This window comes from Crocodylus porosus, unplaced genomic scaffold (genome assembly GCF_001723895.1).
Source record: "Crocodylus porosus isolate Cpor-Errol unplaced genomic scaffold, CroPor_comp1, whole genome shotgun sequence".
In the NCBI taxonomy this organism is placed as follows: Eukaryota; Metazoa; Chordata; order Crocodylia; family Crocodylidae; genus Crocodylus; species Crocodylus porosus.
This window is the reverse complement of record NW_017728911.1, coordinates 4660965-4686983: the sequence shown is the minus strand read 5'-3', so window position 1 is coordinate 4686983 and position 26019 is coordinate 4660965. Positions and strand designations below refer to the sequence as shown.

Sequence of the window (26019 nt, the reverse complement as noted above, 5' to 3'; positions counted from 1 at the left end):
GGCGGGGCTCGTGGCTCGGAGTCGGCCTCGCTGCCACGTGCCTCCTGGGGCCGGCACGTCTGCACGTCCCGCCCTGCCGGACTGCCCCTGCCGCCGGCTCTTTCCCAGAGGTCACCTCGGGGCACGGCGTGAAGCTGGGGCTGGGGAAGAAGCCTTTTGCCCTGGGGCAGAAGCAACGAGAGGGTCCGGGGCCCTGCACGTGGCAGAGCGTTTGCCAACTGCCAGTCATCCGCCCCAGCCTGGGGTCCATCCTTTGCCTCCCGCGCGGGCCTCGCCTGTCCTCAGATGCTCCGTGCCTGTGCGGAGCCAGGCAGGGGGCGATCAGGCAGGCAGCGAACTCACTGAGCTGCCGGAGAATGGGCACCGTTGCTGCCCTGTGCTCCTGGGTGGCTTGGAAAAGACACAGCGGAGAATTCAAATCTCTTGTTAATGCTGAGCAACGTTTCTAAAGTCCTCTGGCAGCAAGAGGAGTAGTAGACAAGCTTTTCTTCAGGTTGTTCCACAGAAAAGGCAGCACATGATGGGTGGGTGTTTTTGGGGTTTGGGGTTTTTTTTAGTACAGCGCTTCTGTCCCTGAGTGCCTTGCTGCATGTTGCTCTTTACATAGGCAAAGAAACTGCTGAAAACACTGTTGGTGGGGTGGGGTTAGAAGTTAGTCTGACCTGGTATAGGTGAGGCTGACGGCAATGCGGGGAGGCTTCAGTAGGATTTTCATCAACTCAGTGGAAATCTTGAGGTATCTTTCTTTAGATCCCTTCTCCGTGGTCAAGTGACAGTAGATGCGTATTAGGATGTGTTCTACAATTTGAAGACCTTTTATTTTGTGATGAATATGCAGATTAGGCTGCTTTGTCATCTGCTGCTACTCTTTCTTAGTCTTGGACACAGTACAGCCTATGAGTAACTGGACTGAGCAAGAAGAGTGGCTTAATATGGACAAGAATAGGCCAGATTTTATTTAGGCTATATAGCTAGCTTTTTTGAAAGCAGTCAAATGGCTGCTTTTTATTTATTTAGGTATTAATGCTCTACTACATACGAGAACTTTGTATTGAGTAATGTATAGATGTGTAGGAGTCCACAAGTTTGCTTTTGTCAGCTTCTGCTATGGGCATTAATTTTTAAATGTTTTAATAGCAAATTGGCATCCTTCTTTGCCCTTTCCTCATGGCGTTATGCTTTTAAACTTACCAGTGGCTTGTGTGCTCAGTATTTCAACTCCACTCTAGTGATTTTTGGTTGCTTTTTTTTTTTTACCCCTTTTACTATCATACATCGATAGAATCTGCATTAAGATTTTACCTAGGTTGGTAAGTAACCAGGAGTGTGGTTCTTGTACAAAGCATATCAGTGCTTCTAAAGTCTGTCTTTGTAAATGCTTCCTCTTCCTTGTATTCTGGGTTGTTTGGGGCAGGTTTCAGCCCATTGCTTCTTAAATCATCACATTGATACAGTGTGTTTCTGTAAAGGGGTGTCTTAAGATATGCAGTTACTATAGCCATGTAAGAAAAACGTATTTGGTTTACAGCAACTGCCAAATATTTTGTTGTTTTAAATGGGAAGTGTTTCAGTGACCAAAAGTGTCAGGAAGAATACATGAGCTAGACTGCAGTCTTTTAAGAAATCAGGTGGTCTTAGGCTATCTCTGCACAGTAGCATAAAATAAATCACATTTATCTAATAAAATTGTGTCAATGCACTATCAAAGAGGAGGGTGTCGGGAGAGTAAGCCTTAATCTCCTCAAATAAGCATTTGTCAAAAATGGCTTGTTTATTTTCATTATGCAGCTGATTGTCACATAACAATAAGCACAGGTTAAAGGGATGAACTGTCACTTAAAATAAGACCATGTACAGTGAAACATTTTGAAATGATTATCTGATCAATACCTGGTGACAAAGCAGTTTGGGGCCTTTTCCTCTTTGTATGAACTAAATCAGCTATTTCATAGTCCAGAGGACTCCTGTAGGAGGGAGGGTGTCTTGGTCTTCAAAGGTAGCCCCACCCTGGTTAATTAAGAGTGGCTTTAATTGGCACTAGAGAGACCTGTAGAGTTAGTACCAGATGAAACATGACGTGCAGAAGGTTACGGTTAGAAAAGGACTGTATCCTGAAGGCAGTGATTGTAGTTAACTCCACGTGGGAGGGTGTAGAGAAACTTTCATCATATTAAAAATGTAGAAGAGGATATGATAAAGGGACAATTAATGTAATATTTCCCCAGAACTCAATAAAGCATTTAGCTGAGTGCTGCTTTGCATTAATATTTTGGTAAGAAATTTAGGTGCTCCAAAATACCAAAAACATTACCTCTGGTTGAACTGATCAATTCTCAGAAACTTCCAAAAGTAGCTTGCCCAGTGGTGGAGATGCACCTGCTTGCCCATGCCCTAAATCTGGGAACCTGAGGCTGTCTTTGAGAATGCCTGTTAGCAAGGATGATAGCACTTCAGTCTCCTCTTGGATCTCACAGCGTAGATTCTAGGATAAAGTTATACTGATGATTGTAGGCACACAAAGAAGTGCCATTGTTAATTGATTGTTATGGTTAAAGTGTTGGACTAGATCTTAGGAGCCAGTTCCTGGCTGTGCCTCAGAAATACTAAGCGACTTGCCCAAGGTCACACCAGAGTTCTGTCTCAATGCTTTCATGCCAAATGTGGATATTTCCCTTCCTCACAGCATTAGGCAAATTACTCCTTCCATCTAGATAAGGGGGGAGAAACATGCAACCTGTTGTCACTAAAAATTAGATGCTGTGTGTATATTAGCTGGAAGGAAAATCCTGTCTGCCTGTAATCTCATGCTATTTGGAACAACCACAGATCTGACTTACCAAACAATATTGGGTTTCAATGAAATAGATGGTGGTGGTCTTGGGCACTAAGCAGTGTTCCTGCTACGTAGAGCAAATGGTTAAAATGTCATTTTAACAAAATAATACAGACCCCAAACAATTGGGATGAGAAGTTTTAGAGGGTATCTTTCACACTGGATTACTTTTATGAAGTGAATGGATCTTATTTAATTTCCTTTGCCTTGTGATTTGCTATTTTCCAAGTCAGGCCGATCAGGAAGCACTCCATACAGTGCTTGTGGAATGTGTAGGTCTTGGATGGAGGAACATCATGTTGAAATTGGCATGTGGATCAATTTAGCTTCCAGAAATTATGAATCGTTTTCTGTCCAGATTGCAGTTCTGGTAGTCTTCTGCTTTGGAAAACTTTTCTGGCTGTTTAAGTCAGAACAGAAAATGGAGACCTGCAATACGTGTTACTTTATCCTGTTAGACTGGGGATATGTTATTATACTACACTTCTAATTCCTTCACTCTGATTCCTACCTTCTCTACCAAACAGGGAGTTCTTGCAGGGGTGGATTGGGCATGATGAAGATAATTAGAAACAAATTTAATTTAAAGATTAATTTATTGTCTCTCTCAACAAGTTACCATGACATTTTCAGCATTGGAGGCCATCCATTTCACCTCCTGCTACAAAAAAGTATAAATACATTGCCTCACTGTTGCTTACCCTTTCACACCTGGATTGAGGTGTGTGGGATTTGAGAGCCTTAACTGTATTCAGTATGGGGCCTGTTCATAAGCAGTGGGCTGTCAGCACTTCACCTAGCTGTGAATTCTTCTGAACGTTTAGGAAACTTCACTTAATGCTGCTTCAGTTCTAAAGTACTCAGGGCCCCCACTTTTAGGGTATGCAGTTGTGGATGAGGAGGGCAGCAAGGCTTAAATAATGATTCTGAACCTTTCTCATCACAGTTTGATACAGTCTTTAATGTTAAACTGCCAAAGTAACAACTGAAGAGTCGTCATTGTTGTATCATAATTATAGCATTAAAAATGTTGGGGAGTACATGTTAAAACTTGATATGGTTTGTGAGAACATGTCTTTTGCATGCAGTGTGTTGTAGTATGTAAAGGTCAAGGGATAACTTGACCTGGGCCTTAATATTTTTTTAGCCAAAGTGTCTTGATGTTTAAGGGATATGCTGATTTTTACCTTTAAAAGGAGAAACATGCCAGAGGCACAAGTTGAACATCTTGTCTCTCTTGTCAGAAGCATCTTCAATTTTGGGGGCTCACTTCTGATTACTCATTTGCAACTCTTTTGAAGAAAAATTGTGGACTACAAAGAGCATTGTAGTCCTGGCCAGTATCAAGGCAGTAGACCTTTAAAAAATTGCCTTCTTATTACCATATTGCTTTCTTTCATTTCAACTCCAACATGGTTTTAACAATTTATCTGTAATCTCTAGGGACAGAAACCAATGTTTATATCATCTGAAAGCTTGGGATAAGTGATCAATATTCACTTCTAGCCCTGCAGCTTTTTTGAGAATGCATCTGATTAGGCGATGATGTTGAAATTAGAGTTTGAGGAGGAAGAATGGTAATTGGTCTCTCACCCTTTTTCCATTCCCACAGGGAGCTTTAGCCAGACATCACATTTCCTATTTCTGATCTTCACTAGTTGAACTTGGGCTCCTGATCTGTGATTTAGTTCCAGTCTCTGAGAGCTGTTCACTCCCTCACTGCATATCAGTGCTGTCACTGCTCATGATACTTTCCAGGAGATGCTTGCAGTAATACAGTCAAATTAACATGATTGTGGTCACTTTACTGATCCTATTGAGGTGCTATTGTGAAGGGGAAGGGGTGAATGTGCCAAGAACCCTGCTCTCTATAGATTTATAGATGCTAGGGTTAGAAAGTACCTCAACAGATTATCGAGTCTGCCCCCCTGCTTAGGCAGGAAAGAGTGCTGGGGTCAGATGACCCCAGCCAGATGCCTATCCAGACTTCTCTTAAAGACCCCCAAGGTAGGGGAGAGCACCTCCTCCCTTGGAAGCCAATTCCAAATCTTGGCCAACCCTTACTGTGAAGAAGTTTTTTTTGATATCTAGCCTAAATCTGCAAAAGCAACTGCAAGTAGCAGAGCACTTGACTCAGATAAACAGCAGCACGAGTCAGGCAGGAGTTGAACCTAAAATCTTCCAATCCCGTAATCAGCAGCATTACCCATTGCACTATGCTGTGGTAGAGTTTCACAGTGCTACTGAAGGAAGGAGGAAGAACGGCAGGTTTTCATGTTAACTTTACCAGCATAAGATGCATATGCACACTCCCCAGCATGTCCCATCAGTAACACAAAACAAGGCAGGCCCGTTGGGGAAGCATTGTGGCAGGCATGGCAGAGTGTGCTGCTCCTACACACAATTTTTCTTGCATGGGGAGTTTTGGAGAAGGGAGAAGAGAAGGGAACATGGTATTTCCATTATCACATAGGTAAATGCTAAATAAAGTATGACATACTTCAACTTGAGGCTTACAAGCTGTTGGCTCTTGGGGAGAGGAGAGAGCGTGAATAGGCTCTGAGCTGAGGGAAGAAGCCTCTGCTTGATCAACAGTAGCCAAGTGGACTGGATAAAGTGGTGCTCACAGTCCATTGCATTACCTGTTCTGCTCTCCTAGTTCTTCTGACTTAATTTTTTTAATGAAGTAAAGGGGGTGGTGGAAAAGGATATCTTTCTGCTCTTGGGTTGTCTCCAGAGTCCTGCTGAATACTCAGTGCATCTTTCCGATTAGGAATACAGATGCATCGTATAGCTGATGTGATGTGTGAATCTGTAATTTCCAGATCTCACCTGTAATTAAGTGGGAAAGCAGTAACTCGCATATAGAAAAAAATCCACATCTGTCTTTATTAGAAGCTGGCTTCATTTATTTATTTTTTCTTTTAAAAATATGGTGAGAGTGTTGAAGGCCTTCCTAAAGTCCAGTAAGACTATGTCCACCGCGACACCTGTGTCCAAGGATTTTGTGACCTGGTCATAAAAGGCCAAAAGCCAGGAAAGGTGGTTAGGAATCTGAAACTTTTGTGGCTTGATCTATGACAAGAGGAAAAAAAAGGATCCCAATTCAAAGGCTGTTTTACTTGTGGGAAAGGAGCAGTTTTCCGGTCAGTGAAGAGAATACTGGTGGCAGGGAGACTATCAGAGCAGGTTTGAGCATCCTCTAGTCTCTGAGCTAAGTTGCTGTTATCTTCCATTGATCTAGTCCAATAGGACAAGAAATATTTTGCCCTCACCTGCTTTTACAGAGATGGCAAAAGGAATAGAGATTTGCAAATAAGCTTCTAACATTCCCTCAGATTTCACGAAGTCCTTGACATTGGACTCCGTTTACACCTTCCTGCAGAGTTAGAGGTTGCTTCTGGAGCCTAAGACTCGATATTGAGAGCAATTGACTATTGGAGTATTTGTGAACATGGCCTTCATATGTAGTGCACAGAGCTGCTCTGGATGCAAGGTATCTTGGTCTGTCAGGTAGTGAGCGTGCCTGCTGTGTCTTTTATTCCAGATTCTTTTTCACTGCAGAAAGAGGCTTTTGGTACTGTCTTGTTAAACTCAGTTTTTGTATTGTAGAGTTGTCGCTCTGGAAGCCTATTTTAGTTTAAGTTCTGCTTGATTTTTTTTTTTTTTTTTTTTGTCAGGTTCCCAAGGTTGTCATATTAGCACTGGATTCTGAGGGAGCTTTCAGCAAGAAAGCTGAGGCAGCTACGGTGCTGGTAGGGAAGCAGAAGTACCCAAGATTTAGCCATGGAAGCAACCCATTACCTGTTACCCAGGGGACAAAGAGAAAACTGTTCCAGGTTAGGAGGAAAATTGTACCCAGTGAGTGAGAGAACAGCATTCTTCTACATATAGTCCTGGCAAAGTATGGTAGGTAGCCTTTGGAGTCTAGGCAGCTGTCCAACGTATTGCTTGTAGCCTAAATATGTTGAGGGACCAAAGGAATTCTACAGAAATTGCCATGGCATCTTTAATTTTCTCTAAGAGCAGACAAGACTTCATTTTTGCATTTGAATTCAAAACATCCACATGCAGCAAACTCTGGAACATTATTGTCTCCTCTGAGAGGCAGAAGGGCTTGTAAGAATTTTTTACATTGATCTACCAGTCAGTCTAGGAATTCCAGACTTAATGTTTTGGTCACTGAACTGTTTTTGGCTTGCATCTGGAAACTCTGGCAGACTTTCACTGATTCACAGAAGTCTAGGGCTGGAAGAGACCTTGTGAGATCATCAAGCCAGCCCCCGTGCTCTGGGCAGGAAAGACTGCGGGGTCAAATAACCCCAGCAAGGTGTGCATCCAGTCTCCATTTGAAGATCTCCAGGGTAGGTGCCCGTACCACCCCTGCTGGGAGTCTGTTCCAGAGTCTGGTCACAGGAACCATGAAGAAGTTTTCCCTTATCCAGTCTGAAACCTTCTAGGAGTTTATGACCATTGCTCCTGGCTTTCCCCTCAGGTGCTTTGGTGAATAGTTGTTCAACTAGCCCCTGGTGCTCTCCCCTGACACATTTGTAAGCTGTCACCAAATCCCCCCCAAAGTCTTTTCTAGACTGAATAGTCCCACATCTGTCAGCCTTTCCTCGTATGGCTTGCTCTTCAAGCCTGTAATCGTATGAGTGGCTCTTCTCTGGACTCTCAGGCTTTTCCACATCCTTCTTGAACTGTGGTGCCCAGAACTGGATGCAGTACTCTAGCTGAGGTGTAAGCCTGTGGGAAGTTTTTGGGAGTAGCTCATCAGAGGAAAATGCTGATCTTTTTGCCCAAGTTGGCATTCTAATCATCATAAATGATAAGGACGCGTGACCATTGTAGCAGTTGCCTGGCCTCTCACAGCCCTTTTACTGGTCAGCATCTATTTTAAACCTTGATTAGTCCAACAAAAGTGACAAGTGGACCATGTCTTTATGGGAATGGAACATGAACAGCAGAGCTCTTAGATGGGCCCTGCAACTGGATCCTTCCATTCAGTTTCCCCAAAATCTGATATCAGTACAGGCTATATACTAGGTCTGCTAGAGTTGTGGAGTTGCTACTTTGCTTCAAACTCTACAGATTTGGATTCAGAAGCATTGTGACCTGCTTATTCTGGGGATGGGATATAGAATTTATTGTCTAGTGGCCAGAAAAATGTTATGAAAGTTGTCATACTTGCAGGATGCTTTTGCACTGTTAAAATACTAAAGTGTGAATTAAGACTAGAGAGCATTTAAAGTAATGGAAGGGCTGTTGGGACAGAACAAAAATTAGGTGGATACTTAAAGACTTGCGTCTCAGCTGTTTCGTGTTGCTGAGCACACATTATAAATGAGCATAACTTGCTTCCTTCTCCCCCCACAAATGCAGTCTCCATCTTGATGTGAATGGTAGTTTGTCCAAGTGGAAGTTTCATAGCCAAATTCTGCTAGTTTTACTCATTTAGATCCCAGCTGTGCTGAGTGTAAAACTTACTATAAAGCTAAAATGTTCCGAACTCCTAGGCGGTTAACAGTAGACTTGTATAATGACTGGAGCTACTTGCAGAGATTAGTCAAATGATGATATGGATGACAGAGGTAAAATAGGAAAAAAATGACTGTGCCCTAGAGTTTTCTGTTCTCTGGGTGTCACTCCGATGAGTACTTATCCACCATATTTAAGGTCTAGTTAGTACTGTCATCCTCCTTGTCTTATTGATGTGGTGGGTTCTTCATGGGAGATCTTGCTCTAAGAAGTGTGCAAGAGGGAATGAGTCATACATAGTACAATTAAAAAACTCTACTCTTTTGTGGGATCTTGCTAAATACAAGTGAGTGGGAAAGGGCTTAAAGCAGAAAGTAATAAGATGTGTACAACCTATGATATCAACCTTTTTAATTTTGACAATTCTGGTGCACAGTTTGTTAGGCATATATGCACATTGTGTAGGGGTATCGAGGAGTCTGAGTCTGTTTGCTATCCAGTTGGTTAATAATGGGTTTAATCTTAGAATTTACAGATCATAATTCCTGTGTCCAAATGATCTATAAAGAGATTGTTGATTCTTTTATTTTTGTGACTCTAGTTACTTCTGGAGGACAGCCTCCATCTATTTTATTGCTAATGATGAATTTGGTTATACCCTGTATAGACTGTAGTTGATTTGGAGAAAATAAGGTTAGCTCCTTGACTGGTGGGAAAACAGGACATAGTACTAGATAGAATGAGTATGCTTGTGAGTGCTCTTGTTTGTATGGTAACTAACTTATCAGGAGTGACATTAACTATCATCACCACCCAGAAAACAGCAGTTCTTGAATACTTTTGCATGAAAGTGGAGGTCATACAAATAAAGTGAAGAATTCGTGGTATTTTAAGGAGTGGGATAGCAAAGTGTGACAACAAATCAAGAATTAATTGGGAAAATGCAGAGGCTATTTGAATTAGAGCAGTAGCATCTGCCTTCTGGTTGTGTGCTGAAGGAAGATATTTTGGGTGTGTTGTGGGAAGGATGCTTTTCACTGTCCTCTGGATGTTCCCAGTACAGATATTGGGGGCATTTTGGCTCTCATTCTTGCCATTCTAATTTGTGCTTATGTTACCATGATGCTGATGGACTATTGCAGTGACTTTATGAGCTGTGCAAGAAATGGTTGGAGTGGCATGTGGAATCAAACTTAAACTTCACAGCAAGTCTGTACGAGTTTACTGGGAATATTTTTTTTTTTCTTAGTGAGTTTAATCGTGAGAACCTGATTCTATCTTCAGACTACACTTATTTCTTGCTCTTCCTCAAACTTTACTTTGTAAAAGTTCTTCCTGCAGGCTTGGCTAGCATCCTGTCTGATATTACTGGGGATGTCACAATTGAAAGCTCATACTTTCAGTGCAGGGCAGTTAAGACCTTTGGCTTTCTGGAGAATATTTCCTATTTCTAAAAGAGCCATGTGGCTTGCTCTTGCCAGAAACGCTACAAGCTTCCACAGCATTTTGTTGCATGCTGATATTATTTAAAAGGGGCCTTCCTGTGTTCAGGATTGAAGATATTCTGAATTAAAATATGCTTCAATTTAGTCTAGTCAGTTGAAGAAATCCATTCTCAACCTTGATATTTTAATTCTAAACATGAGGCTTGTATTTTAAAAAATATATCTCCTGAAAAACTTTTACTCCAAATTCCAATGCCATTTGCTTTCTCAAACTCTTTAAGACCAAAGTTGGCAGCATACAGCCTGTAGGCTGAATCAAGCCCACCAAGCCACTGGACCTGGTCTGCAGAACAAGGAGGGCTTTGCCTGTGTTTGTGCCCACACTGGCTCCAGCCACCTGGAAGCTAAACCCATACCGCTGCCCCTTTCCCCAGCCCCCCCTTGCTCCTTGGGGCACAGCTTCTAGCTGGTGGAGAGCTGCACCACAACTGGAAAGAGGGAGAGTTGGAGGGCAAAGCTGGGCAATGGCAGGTGGAGGGGAGTGACATTGGGACCACAGATGCAGGCAAAACCCCTTGCTGCTGATGCCATTGTGGCCCAAGTTGAACCAGAACTGGGCTGTTAAAGGTTCTGGCCACTGCTCGAAGAAATAGTGGCAGGCTAAATAGAATATCCCTAAACCTGTTATACTTCTCCTATGCCTCCTGTTGATGAGCCCAGTGTTCTGTTCAGTTAGGGAGAGAATGGGTCACTTACATTTCTCAATGGATCTGTTTCAGCAGTTCTGGTAGTGCTTCCCCGAGCATGAATTCAGAATGAAGCGGCGATTGGATGAGCAGGAGTCACCTGTGTATGCGTCACAGCAGAGACGTATTACTAGCAACACTGAAACTTTCCAGCACCAGCATCGTGTGCTTGCTCCAGCACCTCCTGTTTATGAGGCGGTTTCGGAGACCATGCAGTCTGCCACTGGAATTCAGTACTCTGTAACTCCCAGCTACCAGGTATGCCTGCTTGCCCTTTTAATGGGATCCAAGGAAATAATGAACAGTCTTGCTCTGTCCACTAAACAATCCAAGTCTCTCGTTTATTACTCTATGGTGGGGTTCTGCATATGAGAGCAAATCTCCTTAAAACCAGCAATGGTCTTTGAAATTAAGGTGTTAATTCAGCAACATAGTTAAGCATATGCTCAAGATTAAGTACATGCTTTAAGTCTTTATTATTTCAATGGGTGCTACTCACACGCATAAGGGTAAGTATTGAATCAGAAAAACAGGGGTGGAGGGGACCTCAGGAAATCATGTAAATCAACCCCCTGCTCTGTAGGATTGTCCCTTTCTAAACCATCACAGGCAGTGAGGTACTTAAATACCTCTTTGAGTGGAAGCTTGGTTTGGGTACAATTGAACTCTGGTGTCAACTTGTTTCCTAGTCAGAAAACAGGCAAGAACATATGGGGTTCTGGTTTATTCTTTTCCTGCAACACAAGGTTTTCTTGCAGTTGCTTTGTCTTGGGTTACGAATTCTTTGCAGCTCAGGATCCTGGGTCAGACTGGTATTTGAAATGGTCAGATTCAAAACCATTCCTTGTCAATTAGCCTTGATGCTCTGGTTAATGTTCTGCCTCTCTAAAATTTATATTTTTCACTTTTGTCTTGAGACACTGAAGCATTTACTTACACTCAGCCATACAGCTGCCCAAAGAGTAGCAGAAGGGTTACCAAATGCATTTTGCAAATAGCGATCTGATCAAGTCTGTGCAGGAAATTGTCAAGTCAGGTGTAGCGCCCAAAGCTGCTTTTAATTTCGCTTCACAATAAGCAACTACTTTGCTTCACAAACAGTATCCCTCCCTGTATTGAAGTGTGGTCACTTCTATTTGAAAAGTACTGCATCAGTCTGTGTTAATGACCTTGGTTTATGCAGTTTTTCCAGTTGGGAATTTCCAAGAGCAGGTAAAGTGCTACTACCCCCAGCTACATATTTTCCTCTGCTCTCCAGGTGTCAGCTGTGCCACAGAGCTCGGGCAGTCATGGGCCTGCCATAGCAACTGTCCATAGTGGACATCATCATGCAACACCAGTGCAGCCTCATGGAAGTCAGGTGGTGCAGAGTCATGCTCACCCAACCCCTCCAGCAGCACCAGTACAGGGACAACAGCAGTTCCAGAGACTTAAGGTAACATCAGGGTACAAGTTATCATTCTGTACACAAGGTGTTCTGGAGGGAGTTATCTTCTTGTTTCATGTTCTCTTTGCTCAGATGACTGATGTATCCACATGAGAGAGCTTTCCCAATAGCTAATGGTTCATTGCATTTGCAGTAAAATGCTGCCATGCTAAAAATATAGATGAGTTGGTGTGACTAAAAACCTTAGTTTCTGGCATGGTGTACACCTGTACACAAGGAGGGCGGGGTAGTGGCTTTGTGTAGAATACAGACTCCCATATTGTATTCTGTACCTATTGTTATCATCATAATCCCAGAGTTCTGTGACCCAGTGCACTTTTGTGGTAAGTTCACATGGCAGCCCACATGGATAGGAAAGTCAGGATGAGATGTAGTCTTATAGTACAGAAGTATTTTATAATCTTTCAGTTCAGTCTTTAACCTACCGTTTCTTGTTTGTTGTATGCCAGTGGTTCCCAATCTGTGGTACAGGTACCACCAGTGGCACGCAGACAGCCTGTCAGTGGTACATGTTAACATATTTATTATAATTACTTTATGACAAAAATTTGCTGGTGGTACTTAACATTGAATTGAAAAATGTGCTGGTGGTAATTAAGGTTGTACAATTGTAAACTGGTGGTGCTCAATCTGTCAGAGTTTGTTAACTGCTGTCTTATGCTACTATAGAGCAGGCAACAGTTTGAGGCCTGTGCCCAAAGTTTGTGGGGTAATTGATGGTCTTTGACTATTGCTTATGTCAGGGGCGGGCAATTATTTTGGGCAGAGGGCCGCTTACTGAATTTCAGAAAGCCATCAAGGGCCGTGTGATAAACAGCCCAGGGCAGATTACATTTTTTTAGGGGCCCCGCGGACCAGATAGAATGGCTTGGCGGGCAGGCCACATTTGGCTCCCGGGGCTGTATTTTACCCACCCCTAGCTTATGTGACCCCAGCCTCCCAGCAAAGCCTGTTGGACAGTCTGATGAAAACTAAGATGCTGAGGTCTTTTTAGCCTCATGGAATTCCCAGTGTGGAGGCTGGAGCTCTATGCTGTTAATTAAGAAAGGGATTTAGCTGTATACACCCAGTACTCCCTTCTTTTATTGTTTAGAGTGAACACATTTTCTTCTCAAATATTGTAGCAAAGTAAAAAACAAAACAAAACCTGGAATTGTCATCAGTGGGTTTTGAGGGTAGAAAGGAGAAGTGTCAATCCAGTTCTCATGTAAAAGGGTTAAGACCAAAGCATCCAGTGGCTTTTTTGAATGTATTGCTTTATGTGGGAGATACTTGGGAATGAGCAATCTTCTATTCTTGGACTATATGCAATAAAGTCTTTAAAAAGAAGAGAAAAAAACCCACCAAAAATAACCCATGGAAGTAGTTAAATTCAGATCGGCTGTAGTAGGAGCATATATATGAATCAATTCCTATCTTTTATCTTTCTTTTAGAAAAACAGTAAAATACCTTTTTCATATTTCCCATATAAAAACAGTAAAGTGAACACATACTTTCTAATGGGCCTATTTTTAACCCTTGAGTTTTGGGTTTATGTTGTTCTATAGCAATCAACAGCAACAGCAAAACTTCTGACTTAGGACTTTGGTTGAAAAACTTACGGTGTCTTTTAGTTAATATCATTATTTCCCATAAAATAGCCCCAGAATGACTTTAGGCCCTCAGATATTATTCCAGATAAATTGCATTATATGCAAGATCTTTTGGATCTCTGAGCAGATTGGCTGTGAAAGGAAAGGGTTGGAAAGCTCTTGCAATTTATTCATTTGTGACCTGACTTGCTGAGGTAATGAGTGTGCAGCTATCCTACTGAGAGCTATGGCTGCTCACTCAGCACCTCAGAAAATCAGATTGTTGGTATATAAACTGTCTGTAAACCCTCTCGTGCTATCCAAGGTGTGTGAATTTGCACATCCACAGCTACTGTTTCCAAAATTGTCATGTGATAGTTTTGAAATGACTGGCATAAAAAAAAAAAAGGCAGCACAAGTGTATCTGGCAGACACTAAGACACTGCATATGTCATTTCCATGTTCTGCTTATTCTTATTGCCGTAATAATTTCCACAAAGGTACACAGGAAAAATACTTAATAACTGGTCTTATATGAGCAGTGAATTTGCCAGTGGTGAGATGGTAACTTCTGAGTATGTTCCCACTGACTACTTTTGCTGATGCATATTGCATCTTTGTAGAAAAGTATGATTTTTTTTTTCTAGTAGGAGACAGAAATAAAATGTAAGTGTCCTGCCTTCAAATACCCATGTAATATGGGCAACAATCTGACTACTAATTTGTTACTCCCAATTTTTTTTGTGTGTTGCAGCTGCCTTTCTGGAGGGGTGTTGTTTTGTTTGTAACAGTGAGTGTATGACCATTCTCTGCTGGCATATTTTAACTTGCTGATTAATTTTTTTATTTTCTGGCTTCAGGTGGAGGATGCACTGTCTTATCTTGACCAAGTCAAGCTGCAGTTTGGTAGTCAGCCCCAAGTCTACAACGACTTCTTGGATATAATGAAGGAATTCAAATCTCAAAGGTAACAACTTGCATTGCCTGTTAGGTTAGAGAGAACTTGTGTGTTTGGGAGCTGGGGGGACAAGAAATTATTAGTGTTCTGGAGATTCTGTTTCTTCAAGTATTAAGGTCTAAGTCTTCCATCAGGGATGATGGTTGGCGATTGCTTGGGAGTGCAGTGATGGCCAATATTTTCTATTCTGGATGGCAAGCAGATCTCCCTGTGCCAAATCTCTGCTTACAGAATGGGAGTTGAAGTTCACAAGTTCAGTTCTTATGGCAGATTCATCTGGTTGTATGGCTTTTAGTAAGCAGATAATGACATTAAGTTAGTGACAGGTGACGTTAAGTTAGTGTTAATTGTACTAATAAACTTAGTCTCATGTCACAATCAAGTTGATTAATATATGCAAGGAAATCAGTGTGGTGTTTCCTGGGTTTATCACAATGACTGTGTAAAAATCATAATAGATTGTTATCTTGTTCAGTGCCTGGCTTGCACTCAGACCCCTCTATCTTTTGTCTTGTTCTTTTTCAGTATTGACACTCCAGGAGTAATCAGCCGTGTGTCTCAGCTCTTCAAAGGTCACCCCGACTTGATCATGGGCTTCAATACGTTCTTGCCACCTGGTTATAAAATTGAGGTGCAGACAAATGACATGGTGAATGTGACAACACCAGGGCAAGTTCACCAAATCCCTACTCATGGTCTCCAGCCACAGCCGCAGCCACAGTCCCAGCATCAGTCCCAGCCCTCAGCACAGTCAACCCCAACCCCAGCACAGCCTGCACCACAGCCACCACCTGCCAAAATCAGTAAGGTCAGTGGTTCTAGAAGGAATAGACAGATTAAAATACATAATTCCTATCTGGAAATGGTCTGGTATTAGAGGTGGCAAAAGCCTTAGTTTCTTATAAAAGAAATGTTTTGGGTATTTCAATTTTGGTAAAGTTGCATCTTTGCAGTTTTCTCACTTCATAAAAATGACCGCATACATGTCACAGCTTGGCTCCCCAGCAGCAGCTGGGAGTGCATGTGTATGTGAATGATAGTATAAGTCCTCACGGCAGCAGACTCTAGAGAGCATATCTATTGCCAGTTGATAGATGACATGAATGTGAAAATAATCAGGCCTTGCTAGCACAATGAAGTGCGTGTTATGCTAACGGAAATGGTTCTGCAGAGTTGTTCAGGAAATTGCTGGCTTTGGGGAAACATGTTAAATGTTATGGACTCTGAAGCAATGGGTTTGGGATTGGGTCCAAAGCTTTAGAAACTTATTTTAACCACTTTCAAACTAACCTTTTTAGGCATAGTGCACTAACTTAAGAAGGGAACTTGCAGCATCCTTTCATTGGAAATGACTGCAGGACATACAGGTATTAGAACAATACACACATAAGCAGGGGATGTCTGGGAGCAGCTCATAGTGTACTTGGTGGCTTTGTACATGTGGTCCCTGATAAATCATTTGATACTCACTGAACAGAGTAGGCTTCTGGATGTTCTCCCTGATTATTCTAGTTTTCTAGAAAGAAACAGAGACCCAGGTAAGAATGTTGTTGTCAGTACAAAATTGTCATATAGAACTTTAACAGTTGGGGTAACTAGCTTTTGGAACAGCTTCTAATGCAGCAGGTTTTTTATCACTTGAAGTCTTGGTAGAAGACTTTCTGAAATAGGTGCTGCAACTCTACCATCAGTTAGCAGCTTGATACAGGAATCCAGGTAAAATCATATGGCGTGTGTTATGCAGGAGTTCAGACCAGGTGGCCAGTGATGTTCCTTTCTGGCCTTAAATTTTGTGAAGCTATAAATTCGGGACTTCACAAAAACAAAGATGGTACGCCCACTTTCTTGTCACCCTCAAGATAATCCACATGTTACTTACCAGCCAATTATGTGATCAAAAGAATGGATGTTAAGGCAAAATAATGACTTAATGAGCTCAAATTGGACCTAGAAAATGCACAAAATGAGCTTTAGGTCTGATTATTTCATTTGAAACAGCATGTATTTTAGCCTTAAAATGTGAAAGGACTTAAAAGAGCTTGTAGGGGGTAAGGGAGAATTTTAGTAGCGTCCCACTGAAATTTTTTAAGGGAGGTTGATCTCTAGTGTGTGCAGAGAATTCATAATGTAACTATAAAATATGGAAATGTGCAGCTGATATCAGAAAGAACTCTTAGAGCTCCTGTACATGTGCAGGGAGGCTGCTCCAGCACACTATAATTACAGCATGTTGGAGCAGACTCCAGTGTCACATGCATCAGTGTCTTCAGGCTGAAAAATGGTGGCAGGGTCACTTTAACTAAGGCTTGTTTAAAGAGCTTTAATTAAAGGGCCCCTGCTGCCATTTTTCAGCATAGGGACGCTGATGCACGTGATACTTCGGGTGCTTTAATTAGCGCTCCTGGAGCTCATCTATAAATACCCTTTTTTACTAAATGACCCTCAAAGTGTGATGTACTTTTGGTACTTGCCTCCTGCCTTTAATTAAAAGGAGCCATAAACAGCTGAGAGCAGGCTCTTTAAAATGGGAATTTTTTGGCAGCCTTAACAAGGCAGGTAGTTTCCAGCATTGCCAGTAACAGACTCCATGATACAGCTCTGAAACCTGAAAGGCAGCGGAAGATTGAAATGCTTCTGTTACAGCTGGAAGTTACTAGCTCTAAACGGTCCCTAGGTCCTTGTGCAAGTGCATTGGGCCACCCATTTAATTTTAGTGGCTACCCTTAATGTTAAGTTGATTTGTATATTTGTTTGTTTTGGCTTTGTGTGATCTAGATAAGTACTGGGAAAGGGAAACCTTGGCTTTGTTCAATGCGGGTCACATTCATAATGGAGAAAATCACTGGTAATATTACTAGCAAGTCTAATTTTTTTTAAATATGATGAGACAAAATTGGCTAAATGAAAACTTAAAGTTGTTCTCTTATCAACATGTTTTTTGTTCCTTGCTACTTGAAAGGTATGTGGTTGGGATTTTCTTTTTTAAACCTAAATGTACCATATTTTCTTGCGTACAACTTGCACCCATTTCCCAAAAACAGCTGCTAAAAATTGAAGTGCATGTTAAATGCTGGACATAATGGTAAGAGCAGGTTCTGCCACTTACCTGTGAAACAAAGTAAAATCTGCAGAGACACACAGGGTGCAGAACAATAAGCAGGCTCTGCTCTCTAGCTGTTATTGCTTAGTTGCATACTAAAAGGAAAGATCCTTCATTTACCTTTCAGAAACAAGATGTATATTCTGTTCCCACAAGTGTTTATAGATGAGACAATATGGTAGTTTGTAGGGTGTGCTTTTGGTTGGATGCATTTGCCCATGCCTTCAATGATATTCTGACTTATTTTCTGAAAATGAAGACTTTTAGATTAAAAAACAAACAAACGAGCCCCCCCAATGCCTGCTGGGATGACCATTACAAAATGTTCTCTTAAGAATGCTGCTTATCAAGATGCACTTGGAAGTGAGGGAGTGAATACTTTCAGTCTCCTCTTTTTTTTTTAATTTCCATCATCAGAAAAACATTCTCTAACAGTCTTAACGGCTCTGTTAAATACAAGAAGCGTGACTACCATGTTAGAATATGTGGGTGGAGGCTGTTTCACTGGACATGTAGTAATAACAGAATTTTTCCACCCTACTTGGCTTTTCCATTGGTTAAGAGAAAGCATGTTGAGGAGAAGCATGAGAGCTTCTGTCCCACAGAGGTACTCACTACAATGCACCCCACAAGATCTGGGAACACCAATACCAGAAGCAGTGACCTGTATAGAATGTTAGGAACAGACCAGACAAAGGTTGGATTGGAGACATGATGGCGAAGAAGACCCTTTGTAAGGTGCTTCCCTGTTAGCCTCATATTGTCTTCTTTTTGATATTGCATGTAACTAATTTTTGTGAGTTCTAAAACTCTGTCTTCTTCGTAGGATTAGATGGGATTAGGTATCTGAATAAATTTCCCTGACCCAAATCTCTCAGACAAACTAAGTATGTCTTTTCTTCTCAGCCATCACAGTTGCAGGCACATACTCCAGCCAGCCAGCAGACTCCTCCAGTCCCACCATATGCATCGCCACGCTCTCCACCTGTGCAGCCTCATACACCTGTGACAATCTCTCTTGGAACCACCCCATCCCTGCAGAACAATCAGCCAGTTGAGTTTAATCATGCCATCAACTACGTCAACAAAATTAAGAATCGGTTCCAGGGGCAACCAGACATCTACAAGGCCTTCCTGGAGATCCTCCACACGTATCAAGTTAGTGGACAGTTGTCAATATGCTCTAACCATACAGATTCTTCTGAGCGTTCCTTGATGTACAAAATTATCTTGTGCTTGAGCTTTGTGGGAGAGGTATTTACAGCTGATTAGCATAATAAGTATATTTTACGAGGTGACCAGCCAGCGAGAAGGTTCTCTGTATTTGAAATCATTTTACTTTGTATGAGTTAATACTGATTTCTCATTTTAGGTCGGTCATTGCAGTTGCAAGTATTTGAAATAAGGGATAATTTTTTGTAGTGTTATGTGGCCCATATGAACATGGGGCAGAAGGGTAATGTGTATAATATGGCTAAGGTACTGCGAAGGAGGGAAAGAAACATTTCTCTGTTTGAAGCCTGTCTGATGACATTTGGCCCATGAGCATTTGGAATGATTTTTCATTGTTATAGGAGTCATCAGCCATATTATCTTTTATTCTTCTGTATCTTTTCAGCTGGAAGTGCAGGGGTAACATGCAGACTTTCCTTGGCTACAAGATAAATGTTTTAAGTCACGTTAAGTATTGCTCCCCAGAGAAAGGAGAGCAGAAACCAGTGAGAGTAGCTGTAATAGTTCTTGTTTCTTTTGCTCTTACACTTTCCCTTTCTGTGACAGAAAGAGCAGCGGAATGCCAAGGAGGCAGGAGGTAACTACACGCCGGCTTTGACAGAGCAGGAGGTGTATGCGCAGGTGGCACGCCTCTTTAAGAACCAGGAGGATTTGCTGTCAGAGTTTGGGCAGTTTCTGCCAGATGCTAACAGCTCCGTGGTGAGTTTTACTCTAATAGGTAGATGGAGCATAAATACTTAAAAATCTGGTTCTGCGAGGAAGTAGAGTTGAGAAAAGTACACTGTTAAAAAAAGTGAAAAGGGCCAGGGTGGGAGAACACATTCTCTGCTGATAAATCCTTAACTTTGATTCCTAGATCTCTTTTTAGAACTGTAACTGCCCTTTTAAAATGTGTTGGTCTGTTAGAGCTAAGGGATACACATGCACCTTCTCCTTAGTACCACAAGATCAGATCATTGATAATCTTGTCTGTTTGGTTCTCTCTTAAATAAGCTGTTAAGTAAGACAACTGCAGAGAAAGTTGAGTCTGTAAGAAATGACCATGGTGGCACAGTCAAGAAACCCCAGCTCAACAATAAGCAGCAAAGACCCAACCAAAATGGCTGTCAAATCCGACGGCACTCGGGAACTGGAGCAACCCCTCCAGTGAAGGTGAGAACATGCACTGTTCACCCACTGATGATTTTATTTTAAGAAGTGGTGGCAGCTTGTGAAAACTTAGTAGAGTTGAATGTTTTACATTCTGTTTTGTTTTTGAGGCACAAATTCCAGGTTAGGAGGAGATAGAGGCTGATGGAAAGCCTTGTCTACTTCAAAATTAAAATTTTTCAAGCCTGAATTTTAAGTGCAGGACATAAAAGCATCCACGCAAAGGACAAGCTGTAACCAGAGATTGACAGTGCTTACTACTGCAGAAAGATGAACAGCACTTCTATCAGGTTTTATTGCTACAGAATTCACAGGAATATGTTTATTAGTATTTTTAATAAATCAACACTTAAGTGGGAAGAAGGCTCAGTAAACTTGTAAAATAAATATGTTGTCTAAGGCTTGGAGTATTGTTTTCAGGCTATGCATAAGAGTAAACGAGGAAAAACCAAGGCATTTCCGGGGCCTCTTGTGTTAAATCAAAAGTTGGTGTAGAAACATTGGACTCTTGTTTGTTCGTCTTTCTACAATAACTGTTGTAATTTGATAGCTCTAGGGATTGTGCTCTGTCAGGCCTTTCCTTCAAAAAGCATCAAAATTTCTGTAGCCTTAAGGCTGCAGTAGAGCAAAGATGGCAAAGTGTTTCAGTGCTTGGGTTTCAGGGAAAAGCTTGCTGTCCCTTCCTTCTCCTTTTACGTAGGTTTGGGCTTGTAAAACTCTGGAAGTCTTGCTTTTATGAAGAAAAGGCACAGCACTCATCTCTTTAGCAATTTAATCTCGCCTGTGTTCACCTAACAATGGTTGGTTCCTTGAGAATGAGAATGGCTGGTGTGGAGTGGGAAAAAGAGGAACCCAGGGAAGGTAGAGAGATGCAGAAAATCTGTGGAGGTACAAGATAGGAGTTGGATGAAAGAAGTGCTGACACAAGTAACAGTATGTTTGTCTTCATTGAACTTTTACATGTAACTACAATGAAGAGGTATACTACATACTGTGAATGTTGCAGTTAACTACATGGATTAAACATTATTTGGGGTTCTGATGATAAAAATGGCAAGAAAATTGAAGCATGTGGAAGGCTAATAGATAAAATGCAGAGGAGGAAGTGTTGGGGGAAACGAATGGTTCAATTTTAGGAGACGAGTAGATGGATAGAAACTCGAATGTAATCTTTCACTGGACTCTTTCAAAGGCTGTAATGTGGTAGGCAGTCTGAAACGTGTGTGATAGACAGGCAAAATAAAATGCCATGCATCTGAATTTCTCTCCCTCTCTCTTTTTATGCTCTTCATTTTGCAGAAGAAACCAAAGCTGCTTGGCCTAAAGGATCAGTCATTGGCAGAAGCCAGCAAGCATGGTGGGGGGACAGAGTCATTGTTCTTTGAGAAGGTAGGGGCCAAATTTTTGAAAAGTTGGGTTGGTGGGTCCCCTGTCATCTCTCTGCTCCCAACCTTCAAATATCTGATTCATGACCCTTGCAAATCTGTTTCCAGTAAAAATATAAACAGAAAAGTCATCTCTGGCCTTTACCCAAGAATATTTTTTTTGGCTTTAACTTTTATAAGTGCATCCACTGGTCTTTAAATCTGATATTGTAAACTTCTAAAAATTTTCTAAATCTCATGCAGCTGTGCATGTCCTCTGCCCTACAGTCCACCTCTGGCTCTTTGTCTACCTCTGACAGCCTTTGGGAGATGGGGCTGGCAGCAGAGTGCAACTGTCAGAGGTTATAGCTGCCAATTCTAATAGTATACAGAAATATGAAGGAACAGCAATCTGTCCGTAGCAGTACAACTCCCCATACCTGCAGGTCCCTCATGTTACTGATGAAAAAGTGGGCCTACATTGCTGAGTTGGCACTCTCAGTCTCTGACCAGCTCTGTACGGTGTGGGGAACTTAGCTTACAATGCAGTTGACTAAGCAGTATTTCTGTAAGAGGGGTGCATGCTATGCTGTGCAGTTACTTGTTGCTGGTTAGATAGAGGCAGTTTGGCAGTGTGGGTGTCTAAGTAGTACTTCCACCTCTTTCCTGAGATGTTCAGTTTTTATGCTGTTTGGAAGGGAGTGTCTGACCCAAAGCAAATTGGCATTTTTACCAATGGTGACACCATCCTGTTTTTCCGTACTGATGTAGCACAAATAGCAACAAACTGAAGGCTGGCTAATGGTAACTGAAAGCCAGTGTATTACTTGAAGAACATGTAGGTGTTACCATGAGTAAATGTAGAAATCCTGATAGTAGAATTTTAATTGTAATGATGAATAACCTCTGATGATGATAGATCTCCATGTGACGTGTAGTTGCAGTTCTCCTGGGGAAGATAATGGTGCTAAAATGAATCTGATTCAGCCCTCCCTTACTAAAGGAGAGGAGGAGGCTTACTAAACTAAGTTTGAGATTTTAATGCAAGCTGAAAAACAGTGCTGGAGCTGTAGTATGAAATGCTTTCAATTAAGCTGCAATAGACAGTTGTGTAGCCTGGACTTCCCAGAGAGAATGGAGGCTGCATTATTCTTTCTGCTTCTGTAAGCAGAAGGGTAGACGGCCAGTCTCATTTCTACTTGCAGTGTTTCATAAACTAGTTCTAGCCAAAGTTTTTCTGTGTAGACCCTTATTTTACTTATAACTCTTCAGGGTTCCTACTTGGAGATCTTGATTATTCACTTCACATGGGTTGCTCAGTAGAATAATGGCATCAGTCAATCAAATGTTGTTCTCACTTTATGGACTAGATAAGTGAGAGCCAGAGACACCTATATTAATTTATGATTTGTTTTATATAGGCTCCTCCAGCCTGTGTCCTCTTTGACTCTAGCCTTCAGTTGTCCTTGAACAAGATGGAGACATTTGAAAGCAACTGTATCCATCCCCCAGGTCTAAAAGTGCCACATCCTGCCTGAATGTGTAGTATCTGTGCAGAACAGTAGTTGGAGATCATACTATTAAATAGACTGTGCCCAAAAAGGCATGGCACACCTCACTCATTTCCAGCTCTGTATTAATTTTCTTCCTCCTCCCTGTGTATTTGTAAGGTCCGAAAAGCACTGCGTAGTACAGAGGCATATGAAAATTTCCTTCGCTGTCTGGTTATTTTTAACCAGGAGGTCATCTCCCGTGCTGAGCTTGTGCAGCTAGTTTCTCCATTCTTGGGGTAAGTGAAGGTTGAACAAGTCCAATTGTTTGTGTAATCATTGCTGGGAGGGTCTGTGGGGATCTAGTGTGTTTTGTATATTGGGAAGTAAGTTCTGTTTAAAGGAAAAGAATGTCTTGTGCATGGTATGTACAACTAGCTCTGTGGCCCAGAGCTCTATAGCTCTAGGAACTAACTGGGCATTTAATTTCCTGAGCTGCTTGCAGCATGATATATGTGTAACTGAGAGGGACTCTTAGCATTGTTTGGTGCATCTGTGTACACTACTGTTCATTTAATCACCTGTCCACTAAATGCTTACAGGGTGTTACTTGTACATCAGTGAGCTAATACCCTACAGCTGTGAGAACAGAGTGCTGCTCCTCTCTGAGATGCCTATCTCTTCTAGCCCAGCCTGAGCAAGGGTAATGAATGTTGACCATTCTCATCAAAGAATTGGCAATAGAGCTTTTTTGGAGTAGGTCATTGAGAGAACAGGTCAAGTTTTATACAGAAACTGAGACCAGAACTTTAAGTTACTCAGGTGTAAAGGCAGAAGCTTTAGACCCCTCTTGGGACATTGCTAGTATACCAAATAATTCCATGCTAACAGTTTATAGTAAGGCCTGTGTGTAAAGTACACATGCTAGCTATTTTTACATCTGCTTGGGGCTGCAAGTTTAACATTCCTTACTGCTTTAAATAGAATTAATGTACATGTCAGAAAGGGAACTAAAGACAAGAAGATCCCAAATTAAGAGCAGGATCAGGGCCCCCATTGTGTGGACTGCTGTACAGCCTAGAGAGACTCCCTGGAAGAGGTTGCAGTCCTTGTCTTCAGTGGAACTAGGCAAATTTTGTGTCATTAAGACATTAATTTTAGCCAAAAAAGGTAAGATAGTAGATCTGTGTCAGTGAAAACACTCTAAAAAATTGTTTTCTCCCATCTATCTTATGTATCTGGAGCTATAAGAGAGTATCTATATCAGGAAAGGTATAATAAAGATCACTTTATTATCCTAGAGTTGAACTTTATCATTCTCCCATGTAACGAAAAAAATGTATTAAATGAGCAGTTATTCAGTTAGCAGTGATAACAGGCATAGAAGTGTCCCCCTTTGTAGGAGAAGATGGGAGTCTAATAGATGCATGTTTTAGTCTCTGATCAAGTCAAATTATGTTTTCCACAAGCAGAATCTAAGGGGTGAAATATCTTTATATGTTTTCATGTTGGCCTGTGTCCTCTTTAGATTTATATTTTGTTGTCAGGGTATTGGTGGAAGCATTGGTGCTGATAGACTCATCCTAAAAGCTGGGGTTTTTTTCAGTAGAGTCCTAGATTTGTTTCTCACAGCTTCTCTTTAGTCAATGCCTCTATCTGCTGAGTATTAGCACCCACCAAATTGGTTTTGCTTCTTTGCCTAAATAATCTGGGACGTTCCCTGTAGATAACACTGCAGTGTGCTCCTGCTAATTTTAAGTGAGAGGGTATGGATATACCCTCATCTCTCAGTAGTCTTTCATATCTCATATATGGATGAATGAGGCCTTGTTGATAAGGTACGTTAGGAGTGTTCTAGCACCTTCCCTCCCCTGTCACCAAATAAAGAGGCAAAGGAACCATAAAAACTCCGCAAAGTGAATTAAGGCAGGAGCAGTCTGGAAAAGCAGAGTGGTTTGTATTGATGAATGTGCACAAGTGTAGAGAATTAGTGGGACTGAGTGGCCAGGGTCTTCTGTCTCCACACTGAATTCTAGGAGCACTCTTGAGCACGGCCCCTACTTCATACTTTAGAGTACTGGGATTTGACTTGTAAGCAGCTACAGTTTTCACATATGTGTGTTTTATAGGAAATTTCCAGAACTGTTCACTTGGTTTAAAAACTTTTTGGGTTACAAAGAGTCTGTTCATATGGAGACATTTCCCAAGGAGCGCGCTACAGAGGGAATTGCCATGGAAATAGACTATGCCTCCTGTAAACGACTGGGTTCCAGCTACCGAGCCTTGCCTAAGAGTTACCAGCAGCCCAAATGTACAGGGCGGACTCCGCTGTGTAAAGAGGTAAGGAGCTTTGAACCAGAGGAATTTGTGTGTTGGGAGAAGCCTGTTTCCAATCTCTCTGCAAGCAGCTGGGCCAGAACAACTAGTAGGTGGTGTAGAAGAGGGTAATAAAGGGAATTAACTGCACAGCTGTGCGCTATCTTGAAATCCTGGTCTCTTGAGAGGAAGTGTCAGTGTCTGGGTTCAGTCCTTGCTGTGTTCTGTGGTGACCGTGACTGTCATCCTCTAGACCTGGAAAGGCAGTGGTTCTCATGTGGGTGGGCAGGGACTTGTGGTGCATACTGGTTAAGATTCTCTTGCCTCGCAAGAGGGATAAGAGCATTTGCTGGGGATGAGGGAAACCTCAGAGCTTAGTTAAATCTCTTCCTTTGGGGGTTGTAAAAATTCTGGGGCATCTCAACATATATTTGCTATATTGCACCTTAGGGGCAAGTTTCAGGTTTGCTAATGACACAAAGAACGGAAGGAGGGTTGTTACTAGTCAATGCAAGTAGTTTATATGGAATTGTGGGAAAGAGGAGTTCCCCCCCCCCCTTTTTTTTTTTAAGTGTTATAAGGGTAGCAGATAGTAAGACGGCTAAAACAGCATCCTCAAAACAATTAAGGTTTCAAACTGTGCCATAAAATCTCTAAAGGATGTGCTGCATGGTGCAGTTGTAAATGTTGGCCTACAGTTAACATGTGGTCTGGTGCCAGGTCCATAAAGATGGACCAGATTCCTTGAACCTGCCTGCCTTAAAGCAGGGAACACAAATCTGTATGTAGTTCTGTGCGAAGCTGCTAGTATTTGTTTTGGGTTCAGATTCAGCCGATTTGGGGGACAGCAATTTGATTCAGAGTCAGCCGCTGCCAAATCTCCAAATC

General features: G+C 41.8%; 1 protein-coding gene across 4 annotated transcripts in view; it reads left to right on the top strand.

The window, feature by feature from the left end:
- The first annotated feature begins 208 nt into the window (after nt 1-208).
- The window catches only part of SIN3A (SIN3 transcription regulator family member A), a 43589-nt gene continuing 17778 nt past the window's right edge, over nt 209-26019 (top strand). Inside the window, exons 1-11 of one of the 4 annotated variants that reach the window (XM_019533336.1) lie at nt 209-493; nt 10536-10760; nt 11761-11937; nt 14382-14488; nt 15005-15287; nt 18486-18737; nt 19359-19511; nt 19806-19964; nt 21261-21350; nt 22996-23114; nt 24945-25155. In XM_019533336.1, coding sequence (XP_019388881.1) covers nt 10572-10760; nt 11761-11937; nt 14382-14488; nt 15005-15287; nt 18486-18737; nt 19359-19511; nt 19806-19964; nt 21261-21350; nt 22996-23114; nt 24945-25155 — 1740 coding nt within the window. In that variant the 5' untranslated portion in view covers nt 209-493; nt 10536-10571. Of the gene's footprint in view, nt 494-10535; nt 10761-11760; nt 11938-14381; nt 14489-15004; nt 15288-18485; nt 18738-19358; nt 19512-19805; nt 19965-21260; nt 21351-22995; nt 23115-24944; nt 25156-26019 lie in introns of those variants that run through there. The other 3 variants (XM_019533334.1, XM_019533335.1, XM_019533333.1) reach the window with 3 other exon arrangements.